Consider the following 25057-nt stretch of genomic DNA (forward strand, 5'->3'; position numbering starts at 1 on the left):
AGATATCGATTATACCTTATATATTTAAGTTATTAAAATGTATTTAACTTAATTAGTTTTTTCATGTAAAAAAAAAAACCACAACCATTTCACATAAAGAAAAACTTAAGTTATTTTAAATGTTATGACAGTAAAAACTTATTGCTACCAAATCAATTAAAAAATAATAATTATTTAGACAACTCATTTAAACAAGAGACAACAAAATCACCTGTGTTAATTAAAAAAAAAATAGTCAAATGGGTTAATCAACACTGTTAAACTTAAAAAAATGTAACAAAGACAATGACAGTGAAATTAATGTTTGTTGAATTTGTATTTGGGTGTACCAAACCTGGATGGAGCCATAGAGGACCACACACCATGTTCCCAATTTCCCCACAGAAATTAAATTTGAAAATTCTATTTCTGTGCGGTAATTACCATTGTTTCCTCCTTTCAAGCAAACTTCCTATAAAGTCAAACACTTCGCTATCTCATTCCTTTTCCTCATGAAAAACAAATCATATCAGATTTTTGGTTTCAAAATATTTTATTTTGATTTAATAATACAAATGAATACCCGGTTACGTTTTATTATTTTTTTAATTTTTTGGATAACTTTTTGACAATATTTATGAAAAATAGATCTAAACTAAAATATATAGAAAGTTGTTTGAAACACATCTTCAAATAAATAAATATATATTTTATATACGATGATGTTTTTATTATTTTTAAAAAAATGTGTCTAAGGTTGTAATTTTTATTTTATTTTTTTAATTTTGAAGTTGTCATTCCAAGAATTTCATTGAAAAACTGTTTTTAGTTGAAGTTTTAATCTAAATAACAACATCAATAAAATAAATCACGACCTTGAATGTTGGAAAAAGCTAAAAAAAATAATGTTTTGAAATTCAAATTTTTATTTTTAGAAGTTAACTTTAGAAAAACAATTTTGTTAAAAGGACAATTCATTTTAGGAGGTATAGTTTAAGGGTATGTTCCTTTGGAGGATGGATATGTGAGAGAGTGTGAAGATGAATTTGTGTAGATTTGGGTGGATGATTTTTTGTGTTTTTTTTAGCGGATTTAGAGGGTAAAATGAGTGGATTTGGAGATAAGTTTTATGAAAGTTAGTGAAAGATTTGATTGATGTGATAGATAAAATAAATTGTAAAAATAGATAAAATTTAAAAGTTACCGAAATATCCTTGATGAAAAAAGAGAATGATTTTGAATTTGATGTTATAAAAATAATTATAATTAATTAATACGAATTAAAAAAATATTAAAATTATATAAAATTTTAAAATAAAAAAAAAATTATGAATGTAAAAAAAAATTATACAATTAAATTTTAAAAGAAAGTTAAACAATTAAATTTTAAACAAAGTTTTAAAAAAAGTTTTAAAAAAATTTAAAAAAAAAATTTAAAAACTTTTTAAAAAAAATTAAAAAAAATTAAAAAAAGTAAAAAAAAATAAAGAAAAAAAAATTAAAACCATCGACATCGGTGTGGTAACCGGTGTCGTCCTTCACAAAACAAGGCACCAATTACGTAATCAGTGTTATCCCCTCTATCTCAACAACACAACACCAGTGCATCCCAGCTTACACCGGTGCCATCCCATGCCATCCAAACACAGCCCTGCAACACCGCTCACGACACCACCGCAACACCTCTCACGACCACAATCACACCCCAAACCACCTCATCTTCTTCCCCCTCTGCACTCAACAATCACACACCATAACTCACCTCTCACATGTTTTGGAAAGAAACAAAACGCAAGGGCAATATGGTAAACAGTCTCCAAATACTCGCTTATCTCTGCTTTTATCGTGGATGAAATAATTTATCAATCCCTCAAATCAGCGCTCGCGTATCGCTTCAAATTAGTAAAATGGAACACGTTTGAAAAATAATTCCCCGCTCCCAAATTCAGTTAAACATTGTTATTCCCTCAAAAGAACAGGCCGTAAAAGTTAACTGTAAACATGTTTTAAGTTAAAAAAAAGTTATATATAAACAATTAGTTTTTTGTTGTTTTTATAAAATTTCTCTAAATTTATATTTTCTTACTGCTTTATATTTATTTGTTTTTTCCAAAATCATAAGTTAAGACATAGTAGCACATCTTTAGTAACCAATTAATTGGATGAGGAAATTCAAGAGGGTGATTCATTTATTTGGAGAATTTAGAATTCTTTGTAATAAAAGGCTTTGTTTGGATATAGAAATTAAAAAGCATTTAAAATGCATGTATTTTTTTTGAAGTATTTCAATTAGTTAAATTAGAAGAAATTCAAATACCCTAAAAAAAGTGGAATTTGAAATTCTTTCACTCAACCTAGACGGGTTTGACCGACCCAACAATCTAGGCGTGCCTGACCGGCCCGACGACTTAGACGGGCCTGACCGGCCCGACGACTCAGACGGGCCCGACCGGCCCGACGACCTAGACGAACCCAACGACGAAGACGTACCCGACCAACCCAACGACCTAGCCGGTTTGGGCCAACCGAGCAACACAAACTAGTCAGGCAGGCCCAATGACACAAACGGGTCCAACGACCCATATGGGTCGAGTGGGCTTGACGACCTAGTGGGGCCAAGCCAGGCCAATGACCCAGCCCGAGTTGGGTCGGGTCATGCCGGGCCAGGTTGACGAACTTGACAGGCACAACCAGTAGGTATGGGTCGTCAGGCTTCTTTGGATCATCGGCCCGATCCAGCCTATCTGGGTTTTCCGGCCAGCTCGACCCGTCTGGGTCGTCGGGTCAGACCAATTCAGCTGGGTATTCGGGTCAATCCGACCCATATGGGTCGTCGAGCCCGTTTCCAAATTTATCATGAACTCAAAACATAATTAATCCTAAAATAAATATTGTACAAATTAAATTTTATCTCTTAAGAAATTCAATTATTTTTTCCAAACAAGAAATTGAAATATAAGGTATTTTAATTTCTTTATCCAAACAAGTTATTTAAAAAATGAAGGGAATTTAATTGTAGGCAATTCAAATATAAAACATTTTAATTTCTGAGCATCGTTGAAATGCTAACTCCAAACACAAAGTTAGGGTAAGTTTGATCTCCTTTTACATTTCAAGATCTCTCTTGTTTTTCTTAGATGTGTAATTAAATTTCTTATATATGAATGACCGATTAATAAAAGAGGAATATATGTGAGTATATGTTTGCAGTAATGTAGCTATTTACAAGGTTTTACTTCAAAGTAAGCTACAATTATACTCTTTTAACTAGAATGGTTGCATTCTAAAAAATAAGAAAAAAAAAATCGGTGGGTGTCTTAGTTCAAGAATAATTGGTGTTAAAGCAATATTTTCTATAAAAGTAAATATAGTTCAAATAATATTCAATTTTTATTTAAGAGTGACTGCACTATAAATAATATTCTTAGTTTTTAATAAAAAATAATTGTATTTCGAGTAATTATTTATTTGTAATTTGCAGTAATAGTCTACAAAGTGAAACTTAATCTATTCATTAGAATTGAACATATTTTACATCGTCAGACCAACCAATACAAAAATTAAAAGAGTAAACTTTTTTTCTTTATTAAAAATTACAAATAGTTTTTCAACTAAGAACCATCGTTTGACTATTTTTGACTATTTGATGAAAAAGTATACATTACAAAAAATTTAAAACATAATTCAACCTTTTTTTTTTTCAAACCTTAACATTTTGTTCTGTTTTTACGCAAAAAGCACACTTCATAATGCATCATATAAATAATAAAATATTCATAAGGTAAAAAAAATGTTTATTCTTATTTCAAGTAATTTTCGAACCTAATAATGTGTTTGGATTAGTCGATTTAAAGGAATTATTCATTCATTTGAAAAATTAAATTTTTTTTTAAATAAAATGAATTATTTGGATGAAACACTTTTAAAAAGTTAAATTTAAAAATTCTAAAAAATTATTTTAAATAACTAAAAATTTAAAATTTAAAATTCACTAAAAAAATTGAAATTATAGTACTAATCACACTCTCTTTGTACACATTATACGCACAGAGTGTATCGAACAAGTTAAATTTTTAAATATCTAAATTTGAGTAATACTTTTTTTTAAATTTTAAATTTAAAATATATTATAGAAATTCAATTAATTTATGTAAATAAAAAATTAACTACAAATAATTTAAATATAATATTTTAAATTTTTAGAATTATTAAAATCTCTGATTCAATAAGAAAGTAAGATTATAAGAGATATGATTACACATTACTTCAGTAAATAAGCAAATTCTACTATGCACCATTCTTTCATGTGGTACACCATTGTTTATAGTTTTTTATATTAGTCTAAAGGTATCAAAGCTTGTATTGTTGTTGTCAAGGTTCATGGAGAAATCTCTCATAGGAAATGGTGGAGGTTGCTGGTGACTTTACATAGAAGTGCCTCAACATGAGGATTACAATGAAAGAACCGTACTATTTCGACAACTCATTTTATTTTTTTCTGATAATTCTATAACTTAGTTTATTAAATTTTTATTGCATAATTTAATTTTCAGTAAAATAATTTAATTTAATATTTCAATGTTATTAAAAGATAGGTAAGTTGGTTATCAATCTATCTTTTTCTACATTAAAATTATCAAAGCACTGGTCACATGAGAAACATATAGGTATAAAATATAAAACTAGATGGTATGGTACGAGATAGATATATTTAATAAATATTATTAAAAATAAATTATAATATTATTTATTTAGTTTTATAAAATTAATTCTCATTCATATACCATTGACTTAAATTTTAGTCAACCTCATACACCTTCAAATAAAATAAAGAAAATGAGAAGAAGAAATTTGAACCAATGTATATATGTATATACACAACTCAAATTCAGTTTGAAAACGTACAATGGATAAGGACAATGAAGTGAAAGTGATATAAAAATTAATTGACACATTCATACCATATAATATAATATGATACAAATTATGTGGAGTGTGGGGCTAAATGTTCCCACAAATGCAGTTTAGTGGACAATCACACCCTGTAAAGCTAACTTTTATAGCACGGTCACACTATTTCTTATTACAAATTATTCCACATGTGAGGAACATTTTATCTTCTGTGGAATATAACTAAAATTAATTATATAATTGGGACCAACATTCAAGTTATAAATAAATTTTATGAAAATAAATTACACTATAGTTATTTATAATATCATATTTAATAAATTTCTCTTTAAATAATTTTAGAAAAAGAAAACAACATGAGATCGTTAAAAGAAGCTAAGATAAATAATAGTTTACATAGCCTTTCTTCTTAATCTACCAAACGTTCTATGGATATGTTTCAGCGAATTTTTATTTTTATTATTATTAGGTTTAACAATATCTTTTGTCTTTATATTTATAATAATAATGATTCAATATATTTTTCTTTATTTACTTTTTATTCAATATAATTTTTATATTTTGAACATTTTCTTATTCAATCACCCATCTTATTACTCAGTTTATGGTTCAATGAAAAGATGATACGAATATTATAAAATATCTTATTAAATCTTTTTAAAAATTAGGAACTATTTTGAATAAAAATGAATAAAGGAAATAGAGAGACTAAAAATATTATTAAACTTATTATTATTATTATTATAAAAAGCAAATAAAAAGATAACTAAAATAAAATATTTTATGTACAAACTAATTTATATATATAAAAAAAACTCATCGTTAGTTTTTTTCAAATTCAATTTCTAACTTAAGATAAACTAATTTTAATTTATAAAAAATATTATATCTTTTTCTTGTTTATTAAAAAATCTACCACATTGCATGCTTGGGATCACTGATTACTTATAGTCAAACTGTAATCAGAGCAAGACCCTCCAATGACATTAATACATAGTCTTTTGGTTCACTGGTTTTCAGGACCATCAACCATATGATTATAATTTGTGTACTATGATTCATTTGACCACACACTATGGGATATATAAATAATGTTCTTTCGTATGGTTTAAATTTTAAGGTTGCTTCCAAACCAAGTTTAAAGCTTTTTGTTCATTTACATCTTACGAATATTAGTTATCTTTATATGTATTGTGTCTAAAAAGTTGTACACTGTTATTCTAAAGAAAATATATTGTTAGTATGATTTTAAAAAATATTATTATAAAAATTAAATTAAATATTATATATAATAGTTTATAGTTAAATAGCAGTGTAAAAAATACAAGATATATTACTTACCCACTTTTAGTATGACTCATTCTTTTTTCCTATGCATTTTATAATTGTTTAGCTTTTCTTTTCATGCCAATATTAAAATCAAACCAACAACCATTAAAAAAGAGAGAGCATGTTTAATTAAATAAAAAAAATACTAAATATAAGATTATTGTCCACTACATTTTATGTTTTAGATGATTAAACATTAACGATCTAAAAAAGAGTTTGGAGTCCCAACAATTTTTAAAGATGACACTCGATAATTTTATTAATCGAGTTTCATTTCAGAAAAACTACTTTCTTTGTAGAAGTTCTATCTAAAACTTTCCTATACCTCCTCTTCTAACTCATCAAGTTCCAATTTCTTGAATCCTCAACAAGTGAAATCATGCATTAAGTTCAAGAGTCTTAAGATTACTAATGAATCATGTTCTATCTCTAGATACAAGCTCCATTAGGTATTCAATTTTAGTTCTAGGTTCAAAAGGCATTTTTCAACACCTCAAGAACCACAAATCATGCATGGGTGGCCAAACCAAAACAACCATTAAGCATGAAAATCAAATGCTAACATAGAAATGGAAAAACATATGGATTAACATCACAAAATACACAAGAATTCAGTTCCTTACATCTAATCTCAATAAATAAGTTTAGCTCTCCATGGTGGAGAACCTAGGTTTAACAAATTAGAGAGATAGGGAAGAAATGGAAACCAAAGAGAAGATGCAAGCCCTCTCCTAAGGTTCTTGGCAGCTACTCCATGCTCCAATTACGCCTCCCATTCGCATCAACACCTCCAATTCATAGATCCTCTCTCTCATCAACCCAAAAAGGGGAAAACACCATGGATGAAGATTGAAGACCCAAGGAGGAGTGAGAGAGCTTCCGAACACCTCAATCAACCTCCAAGGGCCTCTCTTAGTCGCTCTAGGTGAATAGAAGTCGTGGGAGGAAGAAGAGATATTGAACCTTCATGAGAAAACATGTTTAAATACCCATTTTCGACCTATTAGCATCGTCACCGCCTGACACCATCTCAGCACCGTCGGGCGTGGTCAGGAAAATTGCAAAATTGGCAATTTTTGAGAGTCACCGCCTGGTGACACGTCTCCACTGCTCGGTGACAAATTTTACGAATTGAATGCGCTCAACCCCACTTTTTCACTGTTCAACCTTGATGACGCTCAGCCTCACTTTCCACCGCTTAGCCTTGTGGCGCTTAGCCTCACTTTCCACCGCTCAGCCTTGTGCAGTTTTACAACATTTTGTATTTGAAGCATTAGGCGTGATTCCTTGGTTCCCAGCGTAGGTCTTTGGCTCAAAATCAAACTTTTATTTTCCAAAACATGTTATCTTGGGTTCTTGCTTGTTTTCATCCACTAGAATTGCTCCCTATTCATTTATTTACACACTTAAAAAGAGAGATTAGAAGTAAAACAAGCATAAAATAGCTAAAACACAAAATAATATAAAACACATTAAACTTGAGAATATAACAAGATAAAAGATAGGAAGGATTTGATTTATTCATGACAATAAACACACAAAAAGAGGTAAAAATGGATGTTATGAACTTGTTACATAAGGTGTGAATGCTATAGTAGGAATCAGAAGAATATTTGTTGGTGTTTTTGCTTTGAATTGGATCATGAAACTCAATCCCAATGAAGCCTTTATCATATGTTGTTGCACACCATATGTTTGATAAAAATACAAAGAGTTTTATTTTTGTTTTTTGTGAAATTTGTGTTTTACTTAAGTTATGAATTGCAAGAGTTGCCAAGTGTTTCACAAGCCTCTTGGGAAACGATATTTGGACTTTTCACTTTATTACTTGTACGATCCGATACACTTGTCAATCCCATAACAATAGGTAAACCTTTTGAGGTTTATTGTAACGTTTGTCATCAGAGATTAGGTTGTGTGCTATGTTAGCATTGTTACACAACATAATATTTATGTTGGACAAAACCAATAGGGGGTGAATTGTTTTTTAATAAAAGTTTATACTTTAAAATTTTCCCTTTCAAAATCAAAGTTACAATAAAAAAAACTTTTGTTTATAATAACAACAGTTAAATAAAGAGAGTAGGAAAAAAATTACAAAAGTTATTTTATATTGGTTTAGATCAAAGTATTGTATGTCCAATTGTTAATCACTCTTAAAAGAGAGATTAACTAATCACTAAAAAGCAAACTAAGATTACAAATATGTGTAAGAACAATTCCATTGAAATCTACAAGGGATGAACACCTCCTTTGAGTCTTACAAAGGATGAAGACACATCTCTTGAGTCACACAAGAGACAAAGAAACACTTTCCTTGAAGCTACAAAGAATTAACACCTCATTTGAATCACACAAATGATGACCAACTTTACCTAGCAACAACAATACCTTATCACCTAAGATCACACTTAGTGAAATGATATGCTCTACCCACACTTAGTTTTCTAAAGCTTGTGACAAAGCTAATTTTCGCAATATAGATTTGGTTTCTTGAAAACATAGAGCTTTGCTTAATTTATAGAAGAAAAAACTTGCTTTGGAAAAATCATATTTTATTATTATAAGCAACAATCGATTATTCTCGCAACATTTCTAAAAAAATATTTTTCTCTGTAATAATCGATTATTATAACTTGCTTTGAAAATATTGTTTTTTCTCAAGTGATCCAATGTTGCTGCTTGGGTCTGTCTTAGGACTTTTGACTTACTAATTTAACTATCTTAAATAATATACACAAATTACATGGCTTCAAAAACTAAATTTGTAAGTCTTTAATGAAACTCTTGAGTCTAAGCATTCTTTAACTCCTCAACAGTTTCCATAAAGCATAATCATTAATAAGACAAACTAACTAAGAGTACACATTTCCTACCTATTAATCTTAAGATGTCTATGTTTAAGTTGACACAATTGTATATTAAGGAGATAACAAGGTTACATGGAGTACCATCAAGTATTATGTTTGATAGAGACCCTAGGTTCACATATAAGTTTTGGAAGACAATACAAGATGCTATGGGGAGTAAGTTAAGAATGAACTCTGCTTATCATCCTCATACAAATGGATAGTCAAAGAGTTCAATCACTAAAAGAGTTGTTGAGAACTTGTTTGTTGGATCATCTTGGTGCTTGGGATGAGGTGTTACCTTTAGTAGAATTTTTTTACAACAACAATTATCATACAAGTATCGATATGGCTCCATATGAGGTTTTGTATGGTAGAAGGTGTAAAACGCCTTTGTGTTGGTACTAAGAAAGAGAGTTTATGTTGGAGTCAAGCAGATACAAGAAAAGATGAAAGCTTTTGAAAGAAAATAGAAATCGTATGCTAGTAAGAGGAGGAAACCTTTGGAGTTTGCAACTAGAGTCCATGTTTTCGTGCAAGTAACTCTGACCACTAGGGTGGGAAGAGCTATACGGTCTAAAAAGTTATCTCCTAAAACCTTATCAGATTTTTAGAAGGATTCATCCAATAGATTATGAAATTTATTTACCTCCTCAATTGGCAAATCTTCATTCACGTTTCTTAACTAAGGAAGTATGTGGCAGATCTTTCTCATGTATTGCAAGTTTGTGTGGTTTAAGTAGGAGAAGATCTATTAATCGATGTTGAACCAATAAGAATAGAAGATCATTAGACCAAATAGCTAAGAGGAAAGACTATCATTATAGTGAGGATTTTGTGGGATGCTAAGATCAGTGATTCTACGTAGGAGTTAGAAAATGACTTGAACAAGTCTTATCCTCACATTCTATCTAAAGCTTTCCACTACATTCTCTCTAGAATTATGACATTATTCTTTATCCTTTTGAAGATCAAAGACCACAAATCCTAGCAGAGAGTTCTACAAGTACAAATCCATATGATCATAGTTAATAATACAATAAGTTGACTTTTTGTTGGGTTTTAAGGTCAAAGAGTGTTTTGAGTTGCATGTGGCCTATGGTTCAATGTGTGTAACTCAAAATAGTTCAAAATGAATCTCTATTTGTCTATGATAATAAGGAAATGTTTAGATTTTTGATTGGAGTTTTAATTGCATAGTTAGATCATCTTGTGAGAAATAGAGCGCTAAGGAACAACTTTGAGTTATAGGGTTTTCTACTTCAAGCAAGGAAACCTATTAACATTTTTTACAATTTGATTTATCTTATTGACCTGTGTGTCTGTTTTCTTTGATGGAATTGTTGATATGCATATTTAGGTTTCTAATTTTTGTGTAGACTCATTGGACGAACAAAATTAAACGACCATTAAATATTGGATTACGTAAAACTTCAAGACATGATTAATTTAATTTTTATGAAAAGGTAAAACTTTTGCTAATATTTGTAAGAATAAAAATATTAGTTACATAAAAAAATTTAAACATAAAAATTTATATATATATATATATAGTTGTAAAATCAAAATAAAAGATAATTAAGTGACCCTTTGTATATCTTTTCTAAAGGGAAATGGAGGGAAAGGTGGTCCCTTCCCACTTCACTCTTCTCCTCAGTTCTCCTACATTTTCCGTACATACTTCCTTACATTGTTCACATCACTTTCAAGACAAATTTGCTTAAAAAATATGAAAAATATTTAGGTTAAATTTGTTGTTTTAGTTTTTATTTGAAAACTAGTTTTATGATATATGTGGAAACTATAAGGATTAACATAACACGTTTTTCTAACAAAATATATGCTTAAAAATATTTTTATTTGACTTTTAACACTTAAAAGGTATAGTTAGATCAAAACACGATTAGAAAATTATCATTAAATTTACGAGAAATGTATATTCCAGAACAACTTATTAAATGGTAAATCTACTTTTATAAGACTTAATTTTATTGCAAATTCTTTAACAGACTGGAATAGTGGTTTTTATGGACATTCTTATTTAAGGCCTGCCTATTCTATACTAAAAACAAATTGATTCCTTCCTGGAAATTCTTTTGAATTGTTGTTGGACATATAATAGTTCTTTAATTTAGACCGCGTGTATTTTTCTTAATTTTTTAATCTAATCTAGTCTCTTTTTCAAATTAAGCAAATTTTAATTTATTTGTTCATATTTTTTATTTCAAACCCTGAATTTCGTTTTCTATTAGCATAATTACCAATGAAATCAATTATATTACCTGATCCTCAAAATATCAATTTCCACTCTAACTAAAATTTAAATTATTAAAATCTGTTATATAATTTCCTGGAAGAAAAAAAAAATTGATCTATCATCTTGTAAAATCTTCCAAATTTATCAAGTTTTACTCAATTTCTTATTTCTAAATTTTTAAAATTAAAAGAAAATATTAAAAATGGATACATATAGTCTTTATATTCACATTAAAATTTTAAAATCCATATCATTAAAAAATAATTTATACACCTTCTGACATAATAATGTAAAAGTTTACATAAAATAAAATAAGATTCATAATATACCAATGCAGATCCCATACTACTTCAAAAGTGATCTAATTACCTTACTAAATTAAAGATGAAAAAAAGATGAAAACAATTAAAGCAAGATAACCCAAGATTATAAACTCCCAGATTTCTCCTTTGAACTCTGAACTGTTCCGCAACACAACTCAAAACTCCCCCACTCGCCAAAGAACAACGCGTGCCTTCACTCTCTGCCACGATCCCTGTCTCCATTTACTCCCTCATCACCACATTCAAATTCGTTTCTTCCTCAAACCACACTTATCTCCCTCACCTCACCTCACTCATTCAAACACAACACAACACAACACAAAGTCACAAACACACTCAACACCCCACACTCAAATCTCGCCTCAAAACTCTCTTGTTCTGTTCTCCTTCTCGCTCATTTCCTTGTCATTTTCCTCCCTCTTAACCCTTTTTCTCCGATCATCATCCACATACTTCACTCAAGCACACACAGAGAGAAAGTTCAGTGCTTTTGCGTAGAATCACCATCCCATTATCCTGCATTTCCCATTTCATGCATTGATTCCATCTGGGTCTCTCTCAAAATCCCTTTTTTGATGATGGACACCGCTTCATCTCCTTTGTCCCTCCAAAACCAGAAGACAAGCTTCCAGGACCTTCCAGAAGCTTCCCCCAAGCCTTACAAGAAGGGCTTTGTTGCCACCCTAATGGGAGGAGCTTCCACTAATCCTTCCTTCAAAGAAGACAATTACTTTGTCTCCCTCCTCAGGTCCTCGGAGAAGAAAGCCCTTCAGGAGCTGAAGGAGAAGCTCAAAGCTTCCTTTGACGACTCTCCCTCTGATGCCTCCATGTGGGGCATTCCCCTCCTAGGAGGTGATGACAAAGCTGATGTGATTCTCCTGAAGTTTCTTAGAGCAAGGGACTTCAGGGTTGGTGATGCCCTACATATGCTTGTAAAGTGTCTTGCTTGGAGGAAGGAGTTTGGTGCTGACACCATTTTGGAAGAGGATTTGGGGTTCAAGGAGCTTGAAGGAGTGATAGCATATATGCAAGGGTATGACAAAGAGGGTCACCCTGTGTGCTACAATGCTTATGGAATGTTTAAGGACAAGGAAATGTATGAGAGGGTCTTTGGTGATGAGGAGAAGCTGAAAAAGTTCCTCAGGTGGAGGGTTCAAGTCCTCGAGAGAGGCATCAAGGTTCTTCATTTCAAGCCTGGTGGAGTCAATTCTCTCATTCAGGTCACAGACCTCAAGGACATGCCGAAGAGAGAGCTGAGGGTGGCTTCCAACCAGATCCTCTCCTTGTTTCAAGACAACTACCCGGAAATGGTGGCTCGCAAGGTTTATGTGGTTTTGTTGTTTTCTTCCAATTTGGAACGTGTTGAAGTTTGTCGTTTTGGTTTCTCTCAATTAATGGCATGACATTTATGTAACTGTGACACACATTTTCACCTTTTTCTGATAAACATATTTTTTTCTCATTTCCTTGGTTTGGCTTTTGGGGATTCAGATTTTCATCAACGTGCCATGGTACTTCAGCATGCTGTATTCAATGTTCAGTCCGTTTCTGACTCAGAGAACCAAGAGCAAGTTTGTGATCTCTAAGGAAGGAAATGCTGCAGAGACACTGTACAAGTGAGTTTATCCGTTTTCTGTCTTTTTTCCCCTGTTTAAATCTTCTGCAATTCAAAACCCTACTAATTTAAAGCATTTTGGCTCCACTCATATTTTAAATCTATATTAAGATTTAAAAATGCTTCTGAGATCTTGTCTACTTTCTAATTTCTACTATTCTTAGATTTTGTTCATAAACATTATCATTACCTAAGTTGTCTTTCTTCGGTTTCATTCTGTGGTAACGAATATAATTCCAACTTTCCTTCTATTTCCATTTTGGGTTTGCTTTCTGAAGGGAGTTGTTTCCTTGTGTTCAGATTTATTAGGCCTGAGGATATTCCTGTTCAGTATGGAGGACTGAAACGGCCCAGTGATTTGCCGAATGGTCCCCCAAAACCTGCATCTGAGTTCACAATCAAAGGAGGGGAGAAAGTGAACATACAGATTGAAGGAATTGAGGTGATGATTCACCCACTGCTTTTGGTGCATGTTTCCATCAACTTTTTTTAAAGAAACAATAACCTGTTTTTCCTTCTTTGAACAATTATTTATTTATTTCTAAACAAGGTCACATTTTACACCCACTCAAAACTCACTATCTAAATATGAAATTTATTGACTTGTATAATAGCTATCTTTCATTTCACTTCATTTCTGATTGCTTGAAAAGGGCATACAAATTAAACTCAATAATGTGCCTAACTTGTTCCTTTTAAGATTATGATTAGTCTTACAGGCATGCAAATAAACTGGTTCCTTTTGAGATATAATAATCTTTGTTTTTTCATTTTCTATGTATTAAATTTTGCCTTGATGGTTTTATTGCCAATGGAAGAGTAGTTGGTAATTTAGTTCTTGTTGGGTGAATTAGGCTGGTGCAACAATCACATGGGACATTGTAGTGGGAGGGTGGGACTTGGAATACAGTGCTGAATTTGTGCCTAATGCTGAAGGAAGCTACACCATAGCAGTTGAAAAGCCAAGGAAGATGGGAGCCTCAGAAGAAGCAATTCACAATTCATTCACATCAAAAGAATCTGGGAAGATGGTACTCTCAGTTGATAACACTGCCTCAAGGAGGAAAAAGGTTGCTGCTTATCGCTATGTTGTTCGCAAAAGCAGCACCATTTAAGACGGCCATTAAATAGTTTTTAGGACCTTTAATTAATATTCTGCATGTGATGTTACTTTTTCTACCTCTTTTTGGTTAATCTTTAGAGGGTCTCATTTATGTTTCTGAACTCTTTAAAGCCTGTTCCACAGGTATTAACTAGTAGTGGTACTAATGTGATGTAAAAAGGAGAAAAAAACTGGTGTTAGTATATCATATATGGCTTGGTATAGAAGGAAAGCAGATTAAGTTTGCTTATATAGCATACGTTGCCCCTCTAGATCGTGTGTGAGACCATTGATTGTATTGTCCTCTGAGACACGTGGTTGTTGTTGTTGTTGTTGTGTATGTTTCAATCTAGAGGCATCATCACATTGTGAAGGAGCAATCTATGGTTTATGATTTGAGGTTTCTGTTTCTGTGAGGGGTTTGATTGGTTGAAGTAAAGTACTTGAGACATGTGCACGCAAATGGAAGGAAAATTCTGTGGGTGGTGGATATTGACAGGACCATGTATTGTAAAAGGGTGTTTGGTTTGGTTACTTTGTATAGTTTCTATTATAATCAACGTATGGACCAAGAGGGTGACCAGAGTTCCAAAGCAAGAAGCTGGAAGAGGTCACAGGCAGTCTCTGATAACGTGCTCAGAGGGTTAGTATTAGGTAGTGAAGCCTCTTTCATTGCTTTATAATGTTCCAAGAGTGATGTCAATTCTGCTTTCTCTGGTTTTTAAATTGCTTCTCTTTCTACCCTCTTTTACCTTTTATGCATGGATATGGATCTTCTGTCCTGAGACTAAGGTTTTACTATTTACTAACAAAGTGTATTTTAGTGTCTGGTAATTTGTCTTTTATGGTGGTGGCTTTGCTTGGGTGGGAGATAAAGCAGTTTACTTATTATGGGTTGTGTAAACTTTAAGGTTTTTAACACAGGAGTTGAGATGTGTTAAAAATAGAGGTTAGAACTGGCTTCATAAATTTTGGACATAGCCTTGGAATTGAAAAGACAACTCATTTATAACATTTTAATTTCTCCATTTCTATAATTATTTAAAAGTTTATCCAAAATTAAGCAACTTGTCTAATTCTAATATTTTTACCAAAATTCTTTAAATGGGTAGAGTGATTTGATTTTTTTTTTCTTTTGAAGAATGTAATTTCAAAACTGAATAGAGAAAAGGTTCAGAAACAGGAGAGTAAAGACCAAAATAAATGATGTCTCCACATTGAGCTGTGTATGTAGCGGAATGAACTAATTTTACTCTACTAATTGGATTAGTAGACAGTGTCCTTTCATCATAGGCTGCATTGAATGCATTTTACTGTGACAATTGTACAGCATCTTTAATTCAATTCAAACCAGTATTGAACATTAACAATTGGGAAAAGGAACTTGTCATATGAAAAATTGTCATTCAATGCATCTGCTAACAAGTACTGCAGAATTCCTCAGTAGCAATTGAAGAATGGTAGACTAATACTGCATTGTCCTGAACATTTTGAGCAGAATCCACACAATTCTCAGACTTTTTTACTTATATTTTATTTTGGTTGAATTTTTTGCCAAAGACTGAGAAAATTTTACTAGCTGCCAGCCCTTTAGAAAATGGACTAGGTGCTCTCTAGATTGACTTGAATACTTGATCGGGATATTAAGAAAAACGTAGATGCGAGATTGATTATCTAATTTTCTGAACTAAAAGTTTATTCTAAATTTTTTATTTTTTAACTGATATTAAAGTTTTATCCCATTATAAAAATAAAAATTAGAAAAAAAAATTATCAAATATTTAATATACTTTTTTATTAAATATTAAAAAAATGTAATTATATTCGTCAAAATTGAAATTAGTTGAAACAATATCTATATCTATTATAACCAATTCATATGTCATTTCTATATTTAATTAATTAAATATGACAGAAATTATCAGTTTCTTGGATACTACCTTACTTATATTTTTTATTTTCAAGATTAAATTATTTATTTTTTAATTAAACTTCCATTTAATAACTATTATAGTTTAATTTTAGTCATTCCAAAATGTCTCTTTTCTTTTAAAACGCACCACTTGGTCTTTTAAGCTTTTTTTACCTTTAGTCTATCCATAAAGTAAGTCACCTACACAAGCAAAATTTTTTCTTTTAAAAATTAAAAAGACAAACACGTTTCCCTATTTATTTTTAGAGAAAACGAACTAAATTTTGAAATATTCGGAGAGAATACAAACAGATTATATAGTTACTAGTCATTTTTTCTGGTCTATTTACTTTTTTTTTAATTAAAGAACATTAATATTAAATTAATATTAAATACAGAGATAACGCTAAACAAATTTTGTGTCTTTTTCTCATAGCATGAGAAAAGGGATGCATTCAAATCCATTGTAGTATTTGAACAAACTTCGCAATAAAGATTTCTAGGACAAAACAAAACAAAAATTAAATTTATTTATAAGTTAAACTTAAGTTATGCGCTTATTAAATTATCTAAACTTTCTTATATAAATTTTCTAAACTGTGTATAAGCTAATTTTAATATTTAGAGAAATTTATATTTCTTTTTTAAAAGTCTCTCGTGATGTTTTTTTCCCCTTTACAAAGTAATGTTCAAGTCTTTTCAAACTATCTTTTAAGGGTTTTAGAAAAGAAGGTTTTGAAGGAGGCGCTAAACTCGGCTGCTACTTCCTGCACCTCCGTGTATACCTCTAGACTGCTATATTCTTTGAAATATCATATATACCCTTGTGAAACAAAAATAAAATTGGAGTATTTTAGTTTGTTGGATTATTTTTCGTGTGTTGTGAAGTCTGTAGTTTGTTTTGGTGGTGTTCAATGGTACTCACCGGTTCTTGGTAGCGGTTCATAAGTGGTGATGATATTTCATAGTGGTTGTTTCTTTTTTATTTTTTTACTGTAAGTTTCGGATCTTCCAATCTAGAAATTTCTTAAATTATATAACGCGAATATAAAAAAGAATTACATTTATGCATTTTGTACTATATAATCCAAAAATGTAATACATTCTAAAAAACAAATTTTATTTAGAATTATACAATTTAGAATGTAAAATTTACATTCCATGTCAGACATGGAAGAGACTAATATAATGAATTTTGTGAAAATTGAAGATGAATCGGTTGAAGGAGACTACCTTAGACCTTTTACAACGAATGAGGTAAGTAGAATTTGATTCATTTGTGTAAATGAGTTGAGACAAAACATATGTTTAATTACGTTATAATGCCTTTATGTAGGTATTTGGTACGAGAGATGAGTTACTTTAATGGATGTGTAGGCTGGCCTTCGGACTTGATATTGTAATAATAATGTTGAGCTTTAACAAAGTAAATGGACAGTAGGGAAAGAAGACATATGGTCTCTTAGATTGTGAAAGGAGTGATAAATATAGGAAATACAAACACAATTTGGATGTTGGTGTTGCTGGTACAAAAAAGAGTGATTGTTCTTTTAAATTGTGGGGTAAATCTGTTTGTAATGGAGAATGTTTGATTTTGAAGGCAATATATGGTCTTCATTATCAAATGAGCATTCCATGCTTATTGACATGACTAAAAGTGTAGTGAAATCGACAAACATATTACTTACTTTAAAAGAGAACAATAAGGACAAGGATATAACAATAAAGAAGTCTACAATGTCAAATATGCATACAAGAGATCATAGACATGATATAAAACTAAAATGCAAGAATTAATGACCTTGATGGGATGTGATATTTATATTCACTAGAGTAATAAATCTTCACATGTTGTCATATATATGTTTGGGACACATCCTGGTAAGTTAAATTGCCAAATGCATTTAACATTGTATTGCTGATGGGCAACATTTACAAAACCAACAAATGTAGGTTGTATTTACTTGAGAGAGTAGGTGTGTCATCCACATGTTTGACTTTCTTTACTGTTTTTTTGTGTTTTTAGGAACTAAATGAGAAAACAACTTCATTTGAGCTCTTGAAAAACTTCAAGGGTTACTTTTTAGATTAGATGTGTTCTCTCAATTCATTGTTAATGACAAAGACCTTGTTTTAATAAATGAAATTATCACTGTTTTTCTTGAAGTTTCAAATCTTTTGTGTTGGTTCCACATTAAGAAGAATGTTAAAGCAAAATGTAACATATGAGTAGATTATATGCAGGCCTGGGAAGTTGCTATGGATGCATGAGTGACTGTTATGTATTGAATATGTGACTGTTATGCAGGCTTATCATGATGCATTTAGGGGATGTCTCAAACACTTTAAAGTTGTTTGTTTGCCATTACCATTATGTTTTGAATATGTGAATGAAATATGAGTCATAGAAGGAAAAATTTATTAAGGCATGGATGATAAGATCATGAATGTGGGGAATACAACATCAAATATGTATGGTTCTATGTGTTCATTACTTATTATTTTTGTAAAAGTTGTTGGTGCTAGGGTCTTCTTTGGTTTGTAATATGTAGGTTGAAATTTCTCACGGGAATTTAAAGTGACTTTTGCAAAATAGTATGAGAGATTTGTGTACGTGTAAGATGTAGTAAAAAAACATCATAATACTTCAACTTAATGAAATTAAGGCATTTTTTAGCAAAGCTTACATGTTGTGGGACACTCTTTTAATATCAGTTTGTATAAAAGATTGGTGGGCTTTATATATAAATATTCTTTGATGCACATTGATGAGAGTTTCATTAATTTAGGTATGTGGGTTTTGATAATGAACATTGTGGTTGTATTTTGAGCAATGCTCACAATTTACCATGTGCTTGTGGATTAGATATATATGACTCAAATATCATACTAGTAAATGAGGTTCGTATTATGTGGACCAAATTGAGTTTTTCTTTATTTTTTTATGTGTTATCATGTGATTCATTTTTTGAGTTATCTATTCAGCAAGAATTTGATGCAATCTAAAATCGTTTCAAAAAAGCCGACATTGATAATAAAATATCAATTTAGAGTAAGTTACGTGAAATTTCATACTTAGATATGATGTCAATATAAACACTAGTCATTAAAGTCAAAATAAGGGATCCTAAAAAAAGTCAATCAAATAAATTTTCCGGGTCCACAAAGCGTTACCTATCATATTTTGATCATGTTGATGACATTCATTCTACGCATAATAGTTTATCTACATGGAAGTCCACCAAGGAGAGGGGAAAAGTGCAGGTCCCCATGAACAATAAAGTAGTTTCCATGTTGGATCAATTTCCTCACATGTCACCTTTACGTAGTTAATGTCATTGATGTCAAAGTTAATGGTCATTTTGATTAATGATATTGACATAATGGATTTATTTAAAGAAATTGGCCAATAACTCGAATATCATGCAATGCTTAGTGGTTATGAACAAATAGACAAACTACAATCATGACTCATGGAGATGTTAGTGGTAAATTATTTAACCATAATCTTTTTACTTCTTTATACTTACTATTTATTCATAGAAAAGTGTAAACAAGTGGATGATTATACTCGACATGGGATACATCATTGTTAGTAGATACAATGTTGTATTTGTGTGCTTATTATGCAAAAAAAGAAAAATATGACAATATTCCCCTTACGAAGTAAACCTCCTACGTATGCCCGTCTTCATTGAATCTTATGATGCACCGATACTTTAACGTAGGTCACGTATCCGTGTCCGACACGTATCGTGTCCGATACTTTAGGATACTTTAACAATACTTATCAATGAAGTATCTACTTTATAAAGTCGTAATACATTACAATAAAATCTTTGAATAGTGAATAATTTTAGTGACAAAAAATAATTAGTCACTATATTGATAATTAAAATAGTTCCAAAAAATTATTATTAGTCTCTAAATTGATAATTAAAATAATTTTAATTATGAATTGGTTTTTAAATTGGTCACTAACATCAGCTACTAGGTTTTGACTACCAAAATAATTGGTTTCTAATTAGGAATTTTGGATTCACACATTAACAATCATATATTTATTATATTTTGTAAGAATTATTGTACATTTTTTAATATTCATATATCAAGTATCTATCACGTATCATATCCTATTATTTAAAAAATAAACGTATCGACGTATTGGATACATATCGTATCCGATACACATATCGTATCTGTGCATCATAGATTGAATCATATGTATTGGAGATGTTTATAGTTCATATTTTTTTTTAGGTTGTTGTAGTTTTTTATATCCGTTGTGGCATTATATATTAATTACCATGTGCATTGTATACTTGTGTAGACAAAGTTGGAGGATGGTTGTCCCATGGACATTTTATGGTTTAATTTCTAATATCTGGCGGTTAAGAATTTTATGTTCGTTAATTTAACATGATTATAGAATAATTTAATATGTAAATGTAATAATTATTTTAATTTATTTAATTAAAAAAATTAATTAATAAATTAAAGCTTAGAAAATATTTATATTATTAATATATATATATATATATATATATATATATATATATATTAATAAATAAAAAAAATAAATGTTGACGGGTCAAACTGTCAATGGTTTTATTATAATGGTGATGGAGACTATTTTTGGTGAGTTTGATCGAAAAAAGTTGAATTGATCTATTTTGTCATCTTAATTTTTTATTAAAGCATTTAAAGAATCATAGTGAGAATCATGTATTTTCCAATGACTTTCTCACACAAGCATACTTTACGAAGATATAACATTTCAGAATCATTGTGCAATAATGACTTTTGTGTTTAACCTTGTACTGGGTGTTTAGCCTTGTACTGGGTGTTTAGCCTTGTACTTTGATTCTGCTCAATAACTATATAACCCCGCTGAATCATTAGAAAATTATTATCACTATAATTTAGTTGGTATGTGTAGAATCCCAAAATCCATTTATTCTACTGTCAGATATGGGGAAGAGTTAACACATCACACTGAGAAAGAAATGAACATAAATAGAAAAGTAGGTACGCATAGTTCTTCACTGAACTTTGTAGTATTAAAGCCAGAAAAAAGAGTTACAATTTGTTAAAAGTTCATCGTACTAGGATGATAAAAGAAAAGTCTTGTATTACATGAAATCAAACCAGAATAGAAGGCTGAAACAATTGCTTTCTTCTGGTTCTATGTCCAAACAAAACCTTCTGGCTATACTATTGGTACCTTGTAAGTTGCTCTGGTCCCTCCCACAACTTCAACCCCGTAGTGCATGTTTGCTTTCGTGTCAGAGTTGCATATAATTGATTTTCCAATAAAGAATAAGTGTACGTTTGGTTTCCAAAATCAATTTAAAAATAAAAAATTTACAGAGAAACAACTGATTGTAACTTATCTGTCAACGAATTGATTCAACTAAAATCAATTTTGTAACGCATATCATGATTCAAAATTGAATCTAGATAACCCTACAATAGCTTCAAATTCTTCCTTCTGATTCTAAAACTACTCTTGCCGTTTACACTTCGTTACATTCAGTATTTACATCTCTAGATCATGGCCTTGCAGGTGCTTCAAAGGGATGTTGTTGTTCCCACTCACATTGTGTCAGGGTTGGGTTAGAACAGTTTGATCCTTCAGGAACAAGCATATAGCAGTACAATCATCAACCATGGATTTATACTTACGTCTCCAAACTTTAACTGCATGGTCCACTAACAATTTAGCCGCCATGGACCTTTTTGGTGCTGAAGCAACTATGTCTATTACTTCACTGTTTGTTAGCACATCCCATACCTGTAAAAGAAAGAAAATTTAGACCCTTTTGATTGAGATAAATATGGGGAATAATAATTGGTTGTTGCTTATTGTTTGAAAGCCCTATTTGATCAAATGTTTTGTTGGAAGTTCACGTTTGCCATAAATAAGGTTATTCAAAGTATATAAGTGGTACAAACCTCATCCTCCAAACCAGTTTTGTAGGATTGAGATTTTAATATGAAATTGCTTACCCCATCAGAAGCCAAAACCACAAACTCATCCTGCTCTGTAAGTTTTCTGTATGACACATCAGGAACTGAGATGAGACCATATTCTTTTAGGCAAAAATCTCCGAAGGCTCTTGCCATAGCCAGTCCAGGGCGATCCCCATTTGGCCTCCATAGTCTATTTACTCTTGGTTCTTCTTTTATAGAAAATATTTTACCTCCACAATTAATGATTCTTAAAGCTTCACCTGAGTGACATTGAAGAAGAAAAGCAAGTTAGACAATGGGAAATTAGGAAGAATGTCTTGTAAAAATAAGTTGTTTTATCTTATTTCACTAAGTTTTACAATCAAGTTATGAATAAACTCTCATTTGATTTGATAAGTTTTCAATGAATATGCGTTGAACTAAACCGTTTAACCAAATTTTAAGATCAGAAAACTTAGATTAACAGTTAATACAAACAAAGACAAACTTGGAATATCTGGGGTCAAGTCAACAGTAAGTTGAACAGGAACAAGATTGTTGTCATCTGCTCTTCTGCAAAGAACTGCACGTGAATCCCCCAAATTGCCAATAATTAATTGGTCACCCTGAATTTAAAGGGGTGAAAGAATGTGGTTAATTATAACATTCTTGCAAAAAGGCCACATTGAAAACAAGGAGATAATGAAATTCAGAAGGTTTAATTGTACCTGTTTGATAACAGTTACAGCAGTGCTACCTCCAGCTAACCCTGTAGGGTCTATGTTCGTAGCAAGGTCTTCATCCATTTCAGTGAAGCACGTCTTAAAACTTCCCTCCCATGAAGCAAAGGACATGTTTTGGTTATCCTCAACATGGACATTACTATGACTACTTCCATCTGTAGCATTAGTATCATTGTGTTTGATCACCTTTTGTTGTGACTGTTTGATTGATTCTGAGAGTTTTGAGGGCAGTTTGTCACGTATAGACTGTGAAAACCTGTGCCCCAGAGGACCATGACCATCAAACACCCCACAAAAGATCATGTCCTTCGTTTTAGTGAAGTCCTGATAACGTATCATAGTAAACATTAATCTAAGACATGAATTCATTCTTTAAGAACCATTATGTTCTAATGATTTAAAACCGTGATAAGTTAATTTTTGGATTAAATATGTTTTTAATCCCTTAACTTTCGGTGAAAATTGAATTAGTCCCTTTTGAAACTTCGGTCTAATTTAGTTTCTAAACTTAAAAAATGTGTAGATTTAGCTATTTTAATAAAATTTTGTTAAGATTATTTGACGATTCAATCTTATTTCATGATAGCTCACAATATTTGAGTTGTTTACACTATTTGACACATTTTCATTTCAATATTAACTGAAAAACACATTTGAAAAGTAAGATAAACTTACCAAAATTTAGTTCAAATGACTAAATCTACACGATTATAAAAATAGGAGACTAAATTGATCCAAAGTTTCAAAAAATGACTGATTTAAATTTTCAGTAGAAGTTAAGAGACAAAAAATATATTTAACTCTTAATTTTATATCTGCAATTTCACCTTCTAAAACGTAATTTCAAACCTTGAAGACTTTAAGGAAAGCAATTCCAGGAAGATTGATTGAAAGGGAAATAGAAAATGAAGCCAAATTGCGAACATATACATCAAGAATCTTACCTTCCACACAGTGAATGCATCTTGATTAACTCCTTTTGAACCCTTTTTGCTGTACATTGATACAAACTCAGAGGACCCTCTTGACATGATACGGTCCCCATCATGTTCACATGCACCATCATTATGGTTAGGCTTGCATGAAGATTCCATATCATGTACTGAAACATGGCTGCAACAAGTTCCCATGATGATATCTCAAATGCAGAAGAACAATTGCCACAGATTTTCAGAGAAAACAAGTGAAGGAAAATTGCATTCAAGGAAGGTTGTTTTTGTTTTCTATAGAACAAAGGATGATTGAACCTTGAATTCGAATGAGGAAAAAATATTGGTGTTTTGCCTTTTATCCGTCGTGGTTTAGTCTGTTAATTTTTGTATTAAGTTGTCGCAACGAACTTAATTAGGATTATGAGTTGAGTACTTGAACTGGCTCAATTCTAATTTAGATCAATATCATCCTAATCTATCCACTGTATTGTCTTTATTTGTGGATAATATGGAATTGAAAGCTAATTTGACAACTATATTTTAGTTGTTTTGTGAGTAAGGGTACAAATAATCCGTATTGACAAGTAACCAAAAAGAAAATGTTTTCTTTGTTTTACAAGTTACAAGTAGTAAGTTAACCCCTGTGATGCATATTTTATTTTATTTTTTATACGGAGAAAATAGTTTTTAAATTTTTGTGCTATGTGAAATAACTTTTCTGCCCAGTTTAATAATATTTACTATAGGAATCATGCTTATTTTTTTTTATAAAAAATATTATAATTCAACTCAAACTGTTCTCAAAAGTTTAAAAAATTATGATATTTTTAAAAATTAATTATTTATAGAAGTTATTTATAATAACTTTTAATTAATTAAAATTAGTATAAATGAACTATTTACGAAGAGTTGACTAAAGTGTTTATTCTTTTCTGCCAGAAACAGAGTATACATATATTGTGCTGAACTGAAAAGCATATATTGTGCTGAACTGAAAAGCATATATTGTATTTTCATTAATAATTAATATTATTTTAATATAGAAGCCAATTTGTTTTTCAAATAAAAATTAATAGCATAATAAATTAAAAATATTAACTTTAAAGTTTTGATTGACAATTTTAATTACAAATATTTTAATCTAATGCACACA

At 30.7% G+C, this 25057-nt stretch overlaps 2 protein-coding genes across 2 annotated transcripts; one reads left to right on the forward strand and one right to left on the reverse strand.

Moving 5' to 3' along the window:
- Window positions 1-11891: 11891 nt before the first annotated feature.
- On the forward strand, window positions 11892-14745 carry LOC114167072 (patellin-6-like). The gene is made up of 4 exons (XM_028052001.2): window positions 11892-12970; window positions 13140-13264; window positions 13564-13705; window positions 14118-14745. Exons 1-4 carry the CDS (start codon window positions 12224-12226, stop codon window positions 14376-14378), a joined length of 1275 nt encoding a protein of 424 aa, XP_027907802.2. The 5' UTR covers window positions 11892-12223; the 3' UTR covers window positions 14379-14745.
- Window positions 14746-21843: 7098 nt separating this feature from the next.
- Window positions 21844-24102, reverse strand: LOC114165460 (putative protein phosphatase 2C 74). The gene is made up of 5 exons (XM_028050079.2): window positions 23917-24102; window positions 22958-23296; window positions 22738-22855; window positions 22287-22510; window positions 21844-22071 (listed from the first exon to the last, which is right to left on the reverse strand). The coding sequence occupies exons 1-5, from the start codon at window positions 24100-24102 to the stop codon at window positions 21883-21885; spliced, it is 1056 nt and encodes a 351-aa protein (XP_027905880.2). The 3' UTR covers window positions 21844-21882.
- Window positions 24103-25057: the final 955 nt, after the last annotated feature.

The sequence above is a fragment of the Vigna unguiculata genome, chromosome 10 (assembly GCF_037176805.1).
Source record: "Vigna unguiculata cultivar grain cowpea cultivar isolate G323 ecotype 2 chromosome 10, ASM3717680v1, whole genome shotgun sequence".
NCBI classification, from domain to species: Eukaryota; Viridiplantae; Streptophyta; class Magnoliopsida; order Fabales; family Fabaceae; genus Vigna; species Vigna unguiculata.

What these genes read in the sequence shown, in the direction of transcription:
- LOC114167072 (XM_028052001.2), top strand. Translation starts at nt 12,224, where the DNA reads ATGATGGACACCGCTTCATCTCCTTTGTCCCTCCAAAACCAGAAGACA. An exon ending in CGGAAATGGTGGCTCGCAAG is followed by an intron (nt 12,971 to 13,139) that starts GTTTATGTGGTT and finishes TTGGGGATTCAG; the next exon opens with ATTTTCATCAACGTGCCATG. An exon ending in TACAGATTGAAGGAATTGAG is followed by an intron (nt 13,706 to 14,117) that starts GTGATGATTCAC and finishes TGGGTGAATTAG; the next exon opens with GCTGGTGCAACAATCACATG.
- LOC114165460 (XM_028050079.2), bottom strand. Translation starts at nt 24,102, where the DNA reads ATGGGAACTTGTTGCAGCCATGTTTCAGTACATGATATGGAATCTTCA. An exon ending in ATGCATTCACTGTGTGGAAG is followed by an intron (nt 23,297 to 23,916) that starts GTAAGATTCTTG and finishes ATACGTTATCAG; the next exon opens with GACTTCACTAAAACGAAGGA. An exon ending in TGGTTTTGGCTTCTGATGGG is followed by an intron (nt 22,072 to 22,286) that starts GTAAGCAATTTC and finishes TTTCTTTTACAG; the next exon opens with GTATGGGATGTGCTAACAAA.